The sequence below is a fragment of the Eptatretus burgeri genome, chromosome 3, assembly GCF_056783735.1.
Source record: "Eptatretus burgeri isolate ZD-2024b chromosome 3, Ebu_testis_v1, whole genome shotgun sequence".
Classification (NCBI taxonomy): domain Eukaryota; kingdom Metazoa; phylum Chordata; class Myxini; order Myxiniformes; family Myxinidae; genus Eptatretus; species Eptatretus burgeri.
The window spans coordinates 67,591,410-67,609,098 of NC_140963.1; the positions used below are offsets into that span (position 1 = coordinate 67,591,410).

General features: G+C 42.8%; 1 protein-coding gene across 5 annotated transcripts in view; it reads right to left on the reverse strand.

The window, feature by feature from the left end:
- Nucleotides 1-17,689, reverse strand: part of ATG9A (autophagy related 9A) — an 83,184-nt gene that overhangs the window by 50,196 nt on the left and 15,299 nt on the right. For 4 of the 5 annotated variants that reach the window (XM_085873821.1, XM_085873822.1, XM_085873820.1 and 1 more), the window contains exons 5-9: nt 17,310-17,474; nt 11,255-11,396; nt 10,662-11,069; nt 10,296-10,459; nt 5,333-5,509 (exon numbers count right to left, since the gene is read on the reverse strand). In XM_085873821.1, coding sequence (XP_085729947.1) covers nt 5,333-5,509; nt 10,296-10,459; nt 10,662-11,069; nt 11,255-11,396; nt 17,310-17,474 — 1,056 coding nt within the window. The remainder of the gene's footprint in view (nt 1-5,332; nt 5,510-10,295; nt 10,460-10,661; nt 11,070-11,254; nt 11,397-17,309; nt 17,475-17,689) is intronic. The other variant, XM_085873823.1, reaches the window with a different exon arrangement.

The window sequence follows — 17,689 nt, forward strand, 5'->3', positions numbered from 1 at the left end:
GGAGGTATACAGCTGCAGTTAGAACCGCTGAATTGAGACACTATTGTACTGCATGCTACTGAGCATGAAGACCAATTGGAGTGGGGGGGGGGGGGTGAGGTTCTGTATTAGCCCGTGTATGTAATACCATCGATCTTGTGGCCGCTTAAGTGAAAAGTCATCAGGAATGCCACATCAAGTTCTTTCTAAAAACAGGTCAAAAACAAGAAGCTTGGGGTTTAAGTGGAAGGCCTGAAGAAGAGTACGACGCCAAAGATTTCGCACAGTTTTGTAAATTTTTCGATGAAAATGATGATCATCAATATTCTCTTTCTGAACTTCTGCAGCACATGGATTTGAAGCATTTGAAGTAAAAACTATTGAATCACTATGGGACCAACAGAACTATAACCAGCATTCGTGGAAAATATTTTGCTTTTGAGATGTCACACACAAAAATTTTCAGGACAAGGGGTACATTGACAAATGCAATGATGCAGCAGAAGAGTGGCTTCGTCTAGTGGAGATGGCAACATCTATAATACAAGATGACATTCGACTAACTAATAACATTCGACTAACATTCAACATTCGAATAACTAATGAGACTAATGAGTGTGATACATATCCTACTCCAAACTGAGAAGGGGATGAACTCGTAGCAGATTCGTTGAAGTGTTTCATCAAGAGCATTTTGAATTCTGAAGGACAGTCAATTGACTATAAACAGGAGATGTACTGCAAATGCTGGAATCCTCGTAAAACATGCAGCGTCAGACGCTGAAACATTTATTGTGCTTACAGCACTTCAACTGGCCAGCGGCAAGTGATTCCCCGGTGGTGGTAGTTGGAACAGATACAGATCGATGTCATGCTGGTAACCTGAGCAACTCCTTCCATTAATTTGAATATGCTCTGCCACAGCAAGCCAATGACACTGTTCAAAGTAAAGGAACTCCAAGATGCATTGGGTAACATGAAACAGCACATACTGTCCATTCACGTATTCACAGGGTGTGAAACAACATCAGGGGAAACGCAAAGCCTTGAACTAAGCTCATTCCAACGGTGATCTCTTTCCTCACATGGATGTGTTCACGTGACATTCAACTTGTCACGGTGAGGTAGCCCTTGCAAGGGAAAAGTTTTATGGGGCAGGAGAAGTTTTCCACATTAAACCAATACTGGCATTTTGTAGAAATGTGGTGGCACAAGGATGTCACTGAGTGGATCCTTTCAACAAACCAGCATCCCACCTTACAAGCACAGTAGCCTGTCAGCAATCATGCAGGCTTGTCAGCAAGACAAGCCTGATGGTGGAAAAGGAGGCCAATGTGCGAGGAATCTGAGGGGGTAGAGCATCACCTGTGGTCAAGTAATTCCCGTCCTGCTTCCAGGGGAATTTGCGCATTGCGTTCCTCCAAGCCCGTCCTTCGGTGTTCTGCATTTAGAGCGGAGGGTTATGGGCTGTTGACAGAGGAGTCCAAAGTGAAGGCTCGCTGGGCCGGTTACCTTGAGCTGTTGTGCCAGGGTGACCCACCTGCTGCTGAGGTGGATGTCGGGAGTGTTACTGTCCCGATTGCTGACCCTCCAATCAACTGTGGTCAACCTTCTTTTGTGGAAACACAGGCTGCGCTGAACCGGTTGAAATGGAGTAAAGCTCCTGGGGACTGCGGCATCCATACTGAACTTCTCAAGGCTGGTGGAAATGCTGTACTCACATCATTGCATGCAGTTCTGTGCTCTGCCTGGAACACAGGCATCATCGCTACTCACTGGAAGAGGGGCCCCGTTGTCCCTCTCTGGAAAGGAAAGGGTGATCGCCAAGACTGCAGCAACGGCAGAGGGGTGACGCTGCTCTCAGTGCCGAGGAAGGTCTTTGCAAGGATAATTCTTGATGGAGTCCGCCACCATCTGCTTGAGTACCAGCGCCCAGAGCAGTCAGGCTTTACACCAAAGAGGTCAACGATTGACCGTATCCTTGCACTTCGGGTCCTCACCAAACACAGAAGGGGTTTCGGCAGGGGGTGCTTGCAGCCTCTGTTGATCTCTGCAAATCGGGATGCCCTATGTAGTATTGTTGGTCTTCGTGGAGTGCCACCAAAACTGATCAATCTGATGTCTGAACTATACTCTGGTACTGAGAGTGCTGTGAGATGTGGTGACACCATCTCCGACATATTTCCAGTTGTTATTGGAGTTTGGCAAGGGTGTGTGTGCTGGCCCCCACACTCTTCAGCACCTGCATGGACTGGATTCTGGGGAGGATGTCAGAGAGATCAAGCTGCGGTGCATAGTTTGAGAATGTCAAGATCTCTGACCTTGATTTCGCAGGAGATGCAGTCATCTTTGCAGAGACACGGGATGTCCTTTTGGGAGCCCTTGAGGTGCTGAATGAGGAGTCGGAGCCGCTAGGATTATGGGTTTCCTGGGTCAAAACTAAGATCCAGGTTTTCATTGACATCTTGGATGCGTTATCTTGTCTGTACCTGTTTGTGGTGAGTGTGTTGAGGTCATAGAGAGATTGACTTACATTGGCAGTGATATTCATGTCTCTACTGGCTGTGAGCCAGAGGTCAATATATGTCTGAGTTTGGCCTGGGGATTCATGGATTCACAGGATCATGGGGTCTGGCCCTGTCGGTAGCTGTGCAGGACGACGAAAATCCAAGTCTTCAGGTGTTTGGTGCTTCCAGTCTTGCTCTACGGATGCGAGTCTTGGACTCTGACCAGGGATCTGAGAAACAGAGACTTAATTCCTTTGGTACCAGGTCTTTTCGGAGAATCCTTGGCTATCGCTGGTCGGAATTTGTGTCCTGAGAGAGCCTCAAATGAGATTCGTTACCTGCACAGTCGGTGAGCGTCAGCTGAGGCTGAATGGAGATGTGGCTTGTTTTCCTGACGCTGATCTTGCTCACAAGATTCTCTCAGCGAGGGAGCATCGTGGAGACCAATGGGCTTACCACGTGCACCGTGGTTGCAGCAGGTTGATCAGCATCTCAAAGAGATGGGGATGGGCCAGGCATCTGCCTGGGGGATGGTCAGACGGAGGCCCTGGAGAACCGGCGGTAAGTAGTCGCAGCGACATGCTGCTCTGGCGCACGCTCCTATACCTGACCTGACATGGGTGTGAAATCCATCACGACCTCTCTGGCCAGTGAGTGCCAGCCATGGTGGCACAGTGTGCTGTGTCGCCGGAAGTGGCAATGGATTTATTTTTATCGCGAGGGAGGGACAGCTTGAAGGAGAGGAAAAAGAAGACCAGAAGCAGATCATGGAGGAGTTTGTGAGGCAGAATATAATTGTGGTTTTCTCTGAAGAAATATGGGATTGAGCCAATCTTCGATCACCCTCTATTTGGAGAGGGAAAGAAGTGACCTCAGGAAGGACAGAGGAGAACACCATGTGCAAGGAGGCAAGAAGGACATAAAGGGGTGAAGAAGAAGTGCCTGGAGAGAGAGGATGGAGGGCAGAACAGGAGGACTTGTGTGGAAAGGACAGAGAGGATCACCAGGGCTGGTTGAGGGGCTGATCGTCACTGGTTCTCCTTGTGGCTGGCTGGTCTCATCTCTGGCTTACTTCGTCTTTGGACTTACTTTGTCACCGGCTCTCATCGTCTCGCTCCTGACTTCCAAAGCAGGCTGCAGAGTCCTGCATCTACACCGCGCATCATCGCCTTCCACCCTGCACATCATCAACAAAGGGAAGACCCCACCTGCATTCTTAACTTGTTTGTAAAAATGGGTTCTGTGGTGCCCACAGTGGGTTAGGTTTCGCTCTCTATTTCTCATCATTTTATATAAGTTTGCCTGTCCCAAATGCCTTCTTTGTGTCTTTTGATTCGCTTGGTTTATTCCGAGTTGCTCGTCTCGTCCACCTTTTTTCCCCATATTCCTTCCAAATAAACCCTTTAAAATGTACGAAAACATGTTCGAGCCATCTGCCTCCCGTGCATGTGCTATCGATTTTGGCTCATTTGGGTGACCTTGGGGGAACGGTAAAGCAGAGTAATTGAATGCAGTAAAAGACTGTTTGGCCATTTTCTGGGACAAAAGGTCCTGGCACTGAGGCATATCGTCATGTTAACGGAGCCTCAGACGTCAAAGTACATTGCTCAATATGGCATTTTGCAACCATGGTGAAAAAGTACCTTTGTACAATCCTATTTATTTCCATGGTTAACCGTAATGCTCCTGGATTACCAAATATAGATTTCTCACTTATTTTACAAACAATATCCTTCAACATAGCCTTTTTTGTTTTCTTTGGAACTCCTCATTACATTAAAGTTGCTCAAATCACAACCTTTCTCTGCTGTCTATGCATTTTCATCTGCAGCTTTGAGAAGAGCTTCAACGTCAGTCTCCAATTGTTGTCTTTTCCTTTGCAATCTTTCAAGACCAATCTCAATTGTTTATCCTTTTCTCCTCCATCTGCAACTCACTCCTTTTGACAGCAACCGCCTCCAAATACCTTTACGTAGCACTTGAGGAAGAATCAACAACTCGTTTTTACTCTCTAATTTGTATACAGCCTCAGCACTGCACACATGGTCGACTATTACAATTATATATGCCATTACAGTTTTTAACCAACTGGTTCTCAAACTACTGTACCACCACCTTGATAGAAAACCCTCTTTCAACAGGTGCCTAGCCAGGTGAAAGGTAAAGGAGCAGTTTGACAACTGACATTACTAACAACATGAAGGAGAAGAAACTGCCAAGGTGGTCTTTCTCTCTCCATCAAAAGTAGCAAGCTCATTGGCTATTGGAACTGGAACTCATTGGCAATCATGGAATAGCACCATCAACCAAGCTATTGGAAATGTCTGAGTATCACGTGACATTTATGTTAATCCACTCAAATTGACAAGGATGTCCAAATGCAAGTTGAAAGAATGTTCTTACAATTAATTGGCTGCAAGACAATAATGCAAGCCAACAGTTGTGCAATGACTTTCCTGGAAACTACTGGATGCTCTTAAAATCATCCTGCTTCCCTCTCTTCTCCTGATTTATTCCTCTGCCTTCCTTCCTGTAACACCTATTGACTCTCAACCCTCTCCCTTTGCTTCTCACCATCTCCTCAACCCCCCATTTTTATATTTTTATGCAATATATGTACAAGTTCCTTGATGAACCTTTTGAGGATGCATAAAGATGTCGAAGTCCAGCTGCTTATCAAAACAACTTTTAATGATGAACCTCATGATTAAAGTAGCTACAGTGATACTTCATTTTTCTTATTCATATAGTGCTATCTCACACACACACACACACACACACACACACACACACACACACACACACCACACCACACACACACACACCAAAAGTGTAATGTGGCTTACCGGCATACAGTGATAAGAAGTCCAAGTGCTGTGATGGCAGTGAGCACATGCTCCACAGAAAGAACATCCTCATCATAGATGGTTAGCACGAGAAGAACAGCCAACAGTGATCCAGCAAAGAATGTCACATTCTTGGCGATAACAGACAGTGCTGGTGAGCTGAATGAGTCCATGTATCTGCAAAGTAAATTATTCTTTAAAATGATGTCATTTTGAACAAAACGAGATGTAGTTTTATTTACAATATCTCTTTCGAAAATATTGACATCATGCTCAAGAGCACTCAAACATTCCTGACACTGACTGAAGCTGTGCTTTTTTTTTCACTCTGATGTATTGTATGTAATTGAATATAGTCAATGCTCGTAGAAGGCCAATAAAATCAATAAGTAAGGGCACAAACGCTACAATGCATTGGGAAACCAAGCATGGTAAGAGAACAGCCATCAAAAAGGTAACTTAAACAAAGCATTTAAATGTTACATAACCACAACTATTACAAGACACTGTGAAAATTGAGTGAGAATTGGAATCAAAGGTGATTTGATTCATAAAAAAAATCGTTTCTGATGCCTCGTATCCACTTGTTCTTCTTTGTTCGTATGTAGCATCATTGGCTGAGTGTACAGCTGTGCCGCTGATGCAATGCCCTTTGCCGGTTAGGGCAGGCATTTGGAATTTGTTCACGTGCCGGCGATAGCCCGCCTACTCTTTGCGAAGGACACCGTGGGATATTTAACGTCCACCAACGAATGCTGGCAGATGGGATTCCCGTTTAACATGCATCTGAGGGACAGCACACACATTGATGAATCACCCTGCCTGTGAAACACCAAGATGACACAGTATAGTTGGGCCAGGATTCAAACCCAGGCAAGACAGCTTTGAGGTGAGTGTGCGTACCTCTAGGTTCTCAAACCCAGGGTCGTGACCCAAACTTGAAAACCCCTCCTCAAATCTCAGTTTTTGAGTGGGGGTTTTCACGTAGAAAGCGTTTTCTCCAACAATTTTTATCATAGGTACCGGTGCTATTTGGGTCGTGAGGTGATAGAGATTTCAAATTTTGGGTCGTGAACAAAAAACGTTTGGGAACCACTGCTCTAGGCCATCCTGTCAGCCCTCATATCCACAAAACAACCCTCAATTTTTTTTTGTCCTGCGACAACAATTGATACACATGGAAGCCAAGTATCCCCACCACCAAGACACAACCGAGAGGCAAATGTCATCATGTCATTTTTCACCACCACATACGGAAAACAAATGATTTGCTTCAAATAGATGACAAATTCTCAAGTCATAGTCACAGTGTTGGTCAATGTTATTCACGTGCAGTTGAAAGCAAGATCAACTATCGGATGGTGTGCTGACATATCACAGCTCAGTTTCAGGTCTGGTGCACACCAATAAGTGCAGCATCTCTCAGCATGATGCTATTGTACATTAGTGTAGACAAGGCACAAATGTCCGCAAGATTTCCTTTTTCATCATTTAATATTTGTAATTTTTTTTTTGGTCTCAACATCCAGAATGTATCACACTGTTCACAAGCTGACGGTCTTGTTGTACATGGAGATAGGCATGGGGGAAACTGCAGAACATTTCAAAACAGAAAAGTAATGAGCAAAATGAATTCTTATTGGGAGGATCCAGGGGCATAAAATTCTGAAAAATTGATGTGAAATATGCATTTTGAAGGTGATCCTGTCCAAATTGTAACAAAAAACTATGCAAATGAAAATGATATTTGGGGAAGAATTATTTTTTATTCCACTTGAACATCCATTGCTGGGAAGATTATTTTCAGGTAGTTGGTACAGCATTTTATTTTTTATTTTTAAAAAAAAAATTGTAGACATTGTCAAGGCTCATATGAGAGCTGAAATACAACACACAACAAGGGGGGCAAGAGACAAGAGGGCAGGAGAGGGAAGGACAAAACAGTGGGGGACAGACATTAGGAGATCTGTGGAAGGGAGATGGATTGGGCAGGGAACATGGAGTATACAAGATGGACACTACAGGGACTTTCAGGACCTTACACGGCAGGGAACTTTCGGGAAGGAAGGCAGGGAATTTGAAGGATGGAAGTTTGGGGATTGATTAATGGGGGTAGAAAAGATCATGGTTTTGGATGGGGAAGATAAGAGGTGGTGGTGAACAGCTGTTTTGAAGCCCTGGAGGGAAGAATGGAATGGAAGGGAGTGTGGGAGTTTATTCCAAACGTGGGAAAAAAAGAGGAAAGAGTGAAGGTGAGCAGTGATTCATGATGTTGGTAGTTTTACCAGAAGGGGTTGCTGTCAGACCTTGAGCACCCTGTGGAAATATAGGGGGGGGCACATCGAGACAGAGCGGGGGGGGCGGGGGGGAGACCAGAGAGGAGACAGTAGAAGACAGAAAGACCACTGACCTGCCTGTGGTGGGAGAGTGAAAAGCCAAAAGACTCAGCCTCACCGCAGGATTTTGATATCATAAAATAAATGAATGCTGACTTACCACATACCTTTCCAGGACTTTTAATACAAGTGCGTTATAAAGGGGGAGGGGGGAGGGGGTAATCACGTGTCATGTAATGGAGGGGTTTCCCAGAATCACCGTTGCTCTAGTGTAAACCAGAGCATTCACTACCCTCCTTATGTTTTCTGCGCATTGCTTTACTTTGTGGATACTAGACTCATTAATGTCATAATGTCTGCCCCAAAGATCTCGCCTGGCACCCCTTATTGTGCACTCGTGGCCATTTTGATTTATTGGTCTCATATCAATGTGGTCACAAACTTCACAGCGACCAACAGACATTATCAGGTTTTGTACTGTATGTGTGTGCAGCAGAATCACATCTTTACTTCATGCAATGTAAAGATGGCATTTCAGTATTTTCCATGAAGTTCATAGGTTAGGATTGGCAATGGGTGGGGGGAAATCCAACAATGGACGCTATTTCTGCATTTACCGACATAGACGTTCTACTGCCTGGCAGGCATCTGGCTACGGCAACGCGGTTGCAAGCCTTTGTACCCGGCTAACTTCGACAAAAAAATACCTCGTAAAAAAACTACCGTGGGAGTAATTCACATAATCGTGGTCATGATGCATAAGCATCGCAACCCATCTGGATAAAATGGGTGAAGAAACGAATCAGCATATCGGAAAAGCACCTCAATTCCCAATAATTGCGGCATATTTATCAGACGACGAAAATACGAAAATCTCTGTATGGGTCTTTCCAAAAATACGGATTTCAGGAAGAGTTTCACCCATGGATTAGGTATTTAACACTCATACCTAGGACAGTAGTGACAGATATGTGCACATTCACAGATTAATATCACCAATTTCAAAGCCTTTCGTGTCTATTACAAGTGAGAAAATGACTGAGCATTGAACCAAGATGGCACGTTTGGGAAGTCCTGGCTTGAGGGAGAAAAGCGAATTGAAAGCACTACTCACAAAATGCACGTCTCCTTTGTTGAATGCAATCTGAAATCGGTATTTTGTTTTCATTTCAAGACCTAACATGCAAAATGATTAACAATAAACACACTACAATTTTATTAACACGCATGATATATTGATTTTGATAATGCAACGATGGATATTCGAATTTGACATTTGATTCGTGTATCATGATGAGTATCATATCATCACCTGCGTATTGTAACGGAGGAATATCGTTGCACTCCTATGTTGAAGTGATGATAGTTCCGACTCGAAGCAAAAATAATAATAATAATAATTTTTTTTAAACGGTCTAATTCAAATTGCCGCATTAGAATTACGTCCGTGGACTACATAAGTCGCTCTTTAAATTATTGAATGAGAGAGTCCCCTGTGTTACCATATTTGTTACAAAAAAATGAATCGACAAAATGACATATCAACCACAAAGAAAACAATCATCAAACTCCTGCAATGTCTCCTACATTTTCAAAGGAATCATTTCATCACAACGTGATCATCTTTAAACAAAAATTCACACATAATTAGGAAATTGTTACCAAGAACCCACAATTTGAAAACAGTGACGATGGTATTCCATCCTTCTAATACCATTTTCTACATGTGATCATGCCACAGTGGCTTCGTAAACACAGCACCTGCTGTCAGCTCATGCACAACACATATAATTTACATTTAGGAGGCCTTACACAAGCTTTGTGCCAAAGGGAAAGAAATCCTTTGGTAAGGGGGGGAATTACATCCCCTCTCCAAACAACCTGCCAGTTCGAGTAAACAAATTCCATAGTTTGGTGATGGCCCAACTTATCAATAATGTGTGCCTGAGCTTTCATACCCCCTCTCCCTCACTCAATTCCTTTTCTTACGATTTAATCTCGATCTTGCTTCGGTCACCCTCTATTTATTTCTGATCAATCTTTTCTCTGGCATCCCTATGTTTCCTTCAATGTTGCTCTGGTATTGCTTTAGTTAAACGACTGAATAATAAATACACACTGTTCAAATGGATTTTAACATAAAACTTCTTGAGATTCCTTGTTTCGTTAAACATTTCAGGATGTAGCATTGCTTTCAACAATAAGTAAACATCATACAAATTGAGATTTGATATCCTTGTATCCACTCAGCAACTTGCTTGAGAGAGTGCAAACAATTGTAGAAAATTATTTTCTGAATACAGCCGGCTAAGGTGATCTCATCGCATTGTCTGATCTATATGATGCATATTCCTATGATAAAGACTTTATGGTGGTGTAATAAGGTTATAGTACAAAAGGTCCTTCACCACAAGTTAAAGCTTCCATTACCATAAAATTCAATCGTACTTTCCATTGATTAAATATTTCACATGAAACGCAATTTCTTATCGCCTCTGAATAGTCCGACAGCCCAAACTTATTCGCACCCCATGCTGCCAAAGACTATATAAAGCTCTTCAGAAGCAATCTGACTTTGCAGAAACAACAGGGACATTAAGAAATGACGTACTGTCTCAAGTACGTACCGTGTAGCATGCTTGTAACCATGACTAAGTCGTGCCCTCAGTTCATTATCTAGCTCATTGAGATGACGCAAGTAAAGCTGCCCATACAAGGACCAGCGGCGGGCCCCCAGGCTTCCCGGCTCTCTCTTCAGCACCTCAGCATAGCGAAAAAAGGCATGCAGCACCTGAAATTACAAGGAAGCAAAAGCATCTAACATCCTCATGGAATTCAAACAGGATTCCTATTACTTGAGCATCATAAAGATAAGCATGCTTTGAACAAATATAATATTAATGCGCTCGAAACAGTGAATCAAAATTTTAAATCCCAGAGAAAAGTCGAATCTAAGGTGACCGGAGTGTGAAGATATTATAATGCCAACACACCTGCCAAACTAGCACAAGAGGACAGAGGGCCAGGTTTGCCAAGCCCACCCATAGAATATTGCGTGAAAGCCGCTCGGCTAACTCGAGCCGGCTGATCGAGCGCTTGTACTCAGGGCGGAGACTCCAGGCACTCTGGAATGGTGCATCTGGACCCCAGAAAAGCAGCAATTCGAGGTTGTACTTGAGCCCCTGTGTGAGGAATATGATGGAGCCCATGAAAGGCATGGGCAGCGCGAGAGGCAGCAAGGATTTGTTGACCATGGCCACGAGGTAGTTCTTGAATCTAAGGATGCGATGGTGCAGGTCCAACTCCGTGAGCTCTCGTTTATGGATGCACATCTGCTGGTCCTTCTGCACAGCCAATATCTTCTCCTGCACCTCCTGCCAGGAGTAGTTTGGCAGCTCTGACTGCATGAGGGATAAGCCGAGCAAAGATACAATAAACAAGAAAAAATGCAAAGAAAGAAATAAAATAGCAGGAAAGGAGGGAGGAAAGTAAAACATGTGATTGAAGAAAATAAATTACTTGCTGATACAATTTCAAAAGTGATAATGTTCAAGAGATATTTTATAATCCTTTCATCACAACATACCATTGGAATGTGCAGAGCATAGATGTAGAAGGAGCGGATTTCCAGGTAGCAAAAGAAGTTGTAAATGACTTTGACCAGACGGTAGATCCAAAAGGTTGCCGCAATCACCAGAAGAAAGATAATCCAGCTGTTTTGTTCAATCCTGCATAAAAGGTGGCTTTTTCACTGTGCAGTGTGCATAGAGACATTAAATATGCTTAGAGTATGAACCTAAGAGGTTCAAACACTGAGCAGATATAATATCACAAATAACAAAAGGATAAATTTCATACCATACAAAAGTAGAACTGTACTCAGAAGAGCACATACCTCCACCAGGTTGAACAGTTTACGTTTTGTATCCCACTGATAAGCCGGATCTCCATCCAGAGCTTAAACAAAATCTAATCGGTTTGTACTTGTCACATACCCAACTAATCTACCAAGTTTTGTCATTGTCCATCTGCAACTTTTTGAAATATCATGCTATATATGGTCTTGGGCCCCATCTCTCAATGATGAAGAATAACTTTGAAATCAAAAAAGATTTTCTCGAATCTGGATCTTCACAAACATCAAATTAATTCGTCCTCGTCACACACCCAACCTGTCCACCAAATTTTGTCCGAATCCCTCAATGACTTTTTTAAAGATACCCTGCTCACAGAAAGACAAACAGACAGGGGTCAAAACATAACCTTTGTCCACCTTAGGTGGCAGAGGTAAACGTTAAGAAATTATTGTATCCATGTCTTCATCAAAATCTAATCAATTCGTCATTGGCAGACACCCAATCTGTACGCTATAGTTCGTCCAAATCCTTCTATACCTTTTTGAGATATCCTGCTCACAGACAGACAAAGAGACAAACAAAAGATGGGTAAAACATAACCTATGTCCACCTCCGGAGGTAATAACAGAAGAATATTACATATAGCTAGCCTTAAGCAAGCATCTTTTTGGGCAAGAAAATGTTCAAAATTTTTACCTCCGTCACCAAAGGTGGATCGAGATCATGTATTCACCTTCACCTGTTGGTGAGCAGGATATGGACGGATTATAACAAAACTCGGTGAGCGAGTTGGTTAGGTGAAAAGAACAAGCCGATTCGATTTTGGTTCAGGTCCGGTTCCAGATCTGGCCTATCAGTGGAATACAAAACGTAAACTGTTAAACCTGGCGGAGGTCTGCACTCCACCGGGTGCCATTCTAGTCTTGACATTGTGATTGTTCAAAGCAGGTCATCTCATTCAATCTGGTTTTACAGTGATCTTTTCGTTTGAAATGCATCTTTGCAATAAACTTCACAAAAGACACAAGTTAAAAATAAAAATAAAAAAGTACAGTACACAATGGAATAATTATATCCTCACTTCGCAATGCTATCACTCCAATGTCAGCCTGACCAATACTTTTTGTAAACAAGCATGAGATGGAATACAACTCCAAACACTCGTGCTTCGTCTTGTTGCTAAATTCGTTTTCCTCACATGTTTACTTGCCAAATGAATTTGCTCGAGTTCAGCAAATCGCTGCTTGCTAATGGAACAAAATGTTATAAATCATATCAGTATCTTCACGATACAGTTGATGTTGAACAACTCCCGATATGCCATATACTTTTCCCTTCCCACTTCCTGTATTCCGAAAAAAAAGTCAGGATGGGAAGCAGAGTCAACATCCCACATAGAATGGATTCTGTTTTAAGAAACCCCAGGAATGAGCAGCCATGTCTCATTTCCAACCACCCGCTGAATACATGAATGTATTCTTCTTTTATAACTACCTGAGAAAGAGAGGGCACCTGTGAAATGTGACCAACAACCATGAAATCTGGTCAATGTTAAAACCAGCGACCACAACACTTGAGAGTAAGTTTCAGAAAACAAACTGTCCCATATTCTGGGACAAGTACAAATTTATGCCAGACATCCATTTTCAGACACCTCTGGCGGTCAGGTCAAGTTCTTGTTTTAATGCAAGACTTAAAGGGAGTGTCTAAAAAAAAAAATCCGAGTTTTGTCACATAAAATGTTTTTATATCGATAAACCTGCCCAGAGGGGATTTACGTCGGAAAATTCGGCAAAGAAAATGTGCAGATTCGTTTTGGTGATTTGGATCCAAGGCCAGACAAGACATTGCAGATATTTTAATATAAATACATGATGTTAACACTCAAGGATAATATGATCACAATAAGATGACACCTACAACTTTCTATTGGTACCAATATGCTTTGATCATGGGCATGCACACACACACACACACACACACACACACACACTTGCTTCTTTTTTTTGTATACGAGTTGAGGCTCATGGAGGAGCTAGAACACAGAACATACCGGGATGAAACAGAACTAAATAAAACTAGAAGGGCACTCAGTAGAGCGCATACCTCCGCCCCATAATGCCTGATCCACGAGAACATTTCTGGCCCATTACATTTTTGAGATATCGTGCTATATATCGTTTTTGAGCCCTATCTCTCAATGGTGAAGAATCACTTAAAAAAATTGTAGCAGTCGGATATGGATCCGGATCTTCACCAAAATCTAATCAGTTCGTCCTTGTCACACACCAAACCCGTCCACAACTTTCTGAGATATGCTGTACACAAACAAACAGACAGAAAGGGGTGAAACGTAACCTCTTTCACCTTCGGTGGTGTAGGTAAAGAACAGTGGAAAGGGGGGAGTGGGCAACACACAAACAGCAGAGTGGAGGAAAAAAGGAGGAAAGGTGAGAGCAATGAGGACACAGGAAAGGGGCGGAGGGGGGGGGGTGAACAAGCTGGATACAGATGCAAGATCTCAATCACAAATGTGGAAGGGAAAACTGGGGAAGAAAAGCAGAAATGCAACAAAAACTAAAATAAACCAATGTCACCCGCAGGGTGACCCGTATCTTGCCAAAAGGTGACCACGTGTGACTTCTTAAAGGTCACACTGAGGTGAGCAAAGCTGCTATCCACCAGGAGTGACTCCTTGAGGAATATCTGCCTACGAGAGATTCCGATGAGAATCGTTCTACAGAGTAACCATGAAAAATATGCTTTTGCCTCATAACGTCACCAAATGACGTCAAAATGTCTCAAGCTTGACATATCTAGAAAGCACTCATCGAGGTGTTCAATTTGAGGTACTACACGATATGGTTCCTAAAACTTGAAAATTTGACCTTGGGGTCAAATATGTTTGACCTGAGGCGCTAACCATGAAGGTCAAGGCCAATCGCCACCAAAAAATAATCAGCTGAGCGCCAGACCATGAACTATATTCCCATGAAGTTTGAAGACGATCCGATCAAAATTACTCAAAAAATAAGGGTTTCGTCGACTCCCCTGATTTGCGCCAAAGTGACCTTGACCTTTGACCTTGACCTTCAAAATTTTGTGCGCTGAAAGGGACCTCTATAGGCCTCTGATATGCGAACTTACAAAAATTTCCGATGATAACTGTGCTCTGCAGAATTTTTTATACGTGATTACAGACAAACAAACAAACAAACAAAACAAAAAAAAACATACAAGCTGACTAACATATTTTGCAAAAACTTCGTTTTGGCAAGATAATAAATTAAGATGAAGAACAGGGTGAGGGAACGAGGAAATCCTGATAAACTGGAAACTTGAAAATATGTGACCTTGGTTGAGGAGGAGGGTGGGTTAATGAGGGTAGATAAGATCATGAGTGTGGATGGGGGATGACCTGAGATGGTGGGGAACAGCTGCCTTCAAGACCTGAAGGTAAGAAGGAGAATTAAGACTGAGGAAGTTAGTTCCACAGGTGAGAGAAAAGAGTAACGAATGACTGGAGGGGAACAGTGAGTCTGGATGTTGAGAGGTTCACCAGAAGTGGGTAACTGGCAGACCACTTGTCTTGCAGAAACCTGGGGGAGGGTGAAGAGGACAGAGCACAGAAAGGGCAGAGGGTGCAAGACCAGAAGGGAGGCAGTGGATAACAGAGGCCACTGACCTGTCTGCGATGTGAAAGTTACAAGCCCAGAGACCCAGCCTCATTGCAGGAGATGCCAATTTTTTTTTTTGAGACTTGGTTTCCACAGCATAAAGCTGAGCAATGTGTGAGGCATGGACACCAATTCCAAGGGGAGAGCAGTGATCCATCAAGCTGCCGCTGAAAGGCTTTGTAGGTAGATAAAAGTTCAGATGTGCCAAGGAACGACATTGATCAGGGGATGCCCAGCTGGTGGCTGGCTTTGAGGCCAACTTAGATATGTGGCTATCCAAATGAAGATGCTGGATGATGGTGAGGGCCAAAAGATTGAGTGAATTAACTTCAAGAGATTTGTTGAGGAAGTAGCTGGAAGGGTTGACCAGATGGTCCTTTCAGAGAGACACAGAGAGTGTGAGATTTGTCAGGATTGAATGACATGTTCCCACTGTTGGACCAGTTTGTGACTCTAATAAGGTCTGCAAAGAGGGACAAGGCTCCTGCCTGCCTACATGAAGGATGAGGATGCTCCAGCAGATAGTGAAGTAATCAGCACAGAAATAAAGAGGATTTTCTAGATAGTCGTAAAGATCGTTGATGAAGAATAGGAACATGTCTGGTCTGGAATAGGAACAGAACAATAGGAACAGACATTGCCTTGGAGCACTCCAGCCTTGACAGGGAGAAGAGATAAGAGAATCCTGGTGAGAGCTATCGGATGGCTATGGCAGTAGAAGAGATTATTAAGCAATGTGTGGAGGTGACGTCGGCTGCCATAGGTGGAGAGTATGGAGAGCCAGGCTGTATGAAATGCACGAGATATGTCCAGAAAGTGGCTCTGATCTCAGGTCTGAGACTGATGGCCTCCATCCATTGTTGAGAGCACCAGGATAGAGTGACCCGGTCAAAATCTGAACTGGTGGTCTGAAATCAGGCCAGTGGAGAAAAGGAAGGATTTGATGTCAACTGCGATTATGGATTCCATGACTTTGCTGATGATTAGAAGCAAGCTAATTGGTCTGCAGTTCGGGGGATCCGTTTTTGCACCAAGTTTGAGTAATGCAATGATGGTATCTGATTTCCAAGCAGACGGAAGATGACCGAGGGCAAATTTTAGGGTGAACAGAACAGAAAGAGGGTGTGCAAGACCAGCAAAGCTGATTTTTTGGGCACTTACTCTAATGTCATGCGGGCCAGTTGCACAATCAAAGTTGAGGGTTGTCAAAAATATTACCACATAGGTCAGCATAAATCGAAGCTTACCATAAAACAATACTAGTTTGTTGTCTTATAATTTATCATTATGCGGTACAAGTATGCCAGAAACTGGTTGTGTGGAAATCGTACTTTATGCCATCATGTTCTTTTCAATGTTATTAAAATGGAGGAAGTATTGAGGAAATGATCCAAGATATATATATGTATTTTTTTTAAACAAAACAAAAAACATTTGGTTACCATCTGATAAACATTGATGCACTGTATTATAAAACTGATACTGACCCTGTAGTTATCACGAAAAGGGTACAGTGGACATGCCACGATAAAGCATATAGTGCCGAGCATGCGTGCCTCCAATGAAAGACAACCAGTTTTGAGAGACCGCCTTAGGCTGGGCACTGGGGACCGTCTATCAAGGCATGATCCACTGTACAGTGTACATACAAGGAGGACTTATTTATACTCAGCGGTGAAAGAATTCCCAACTTATTCACAGCAGGTCTGTTAACTCTCAGCACAAATAAATCAACACACCGAGACTGACCGGAAATGCATCAAGTGTGTAGATGTATCTGTATTCATCTTAATTCGTTGGAGATAAAGGTTTCGTTTTAAAAAAATAAAAATGCAATTTCAAATATGTTTGTTTTCTCATGTAAATATAAATGCAAAATTCAATTTGTCATTGAGTGTATGCGATAAGGGAAAGGTAAATCAACAACACATTGTGAATGCAAGAGATGCAAAAACATGACCCAAAATAACAAAACTCATTTCCAACTACTTTATAAATCAGAACACAAAAGGTCAGAGCTCTTATATGAGAGATAAAATTTTACGAATTGGGTGAAATTGATATCAGACTGTGCAAAGAAACACTTGATGTAGCAATGTCATGATACCTCCTCCTGCACTGCACTTCTGGGAATATGGCATCTTCCAAGCGAACTTTGCGAGGGACGTCTTGCCTTCCCGGAGTGTCAGTGGGACGCTTGTTAGCAAACAGGATGTCATAATCAACGCAGTTCACAAGAAATGTAGTGAATGTCACTACAAAAAGAAACTGCCTGCAAAGGGGGTGGAGGAAGAAAGGGGGAGGACAGGGAGCACATGCACTGATACGACACAGAATATACTTTTAGACTTTGAAAAAAGTTGTCAAAATATTACAATGAACAAACTGTGGGTGTTCCCTTAAGATTTGTTTAGCTATGTGTTCATTTAGCCCTATCTCTCAATAGTGAAGAATAACTGAAAAAATTATCAGATCCGGATACTATTA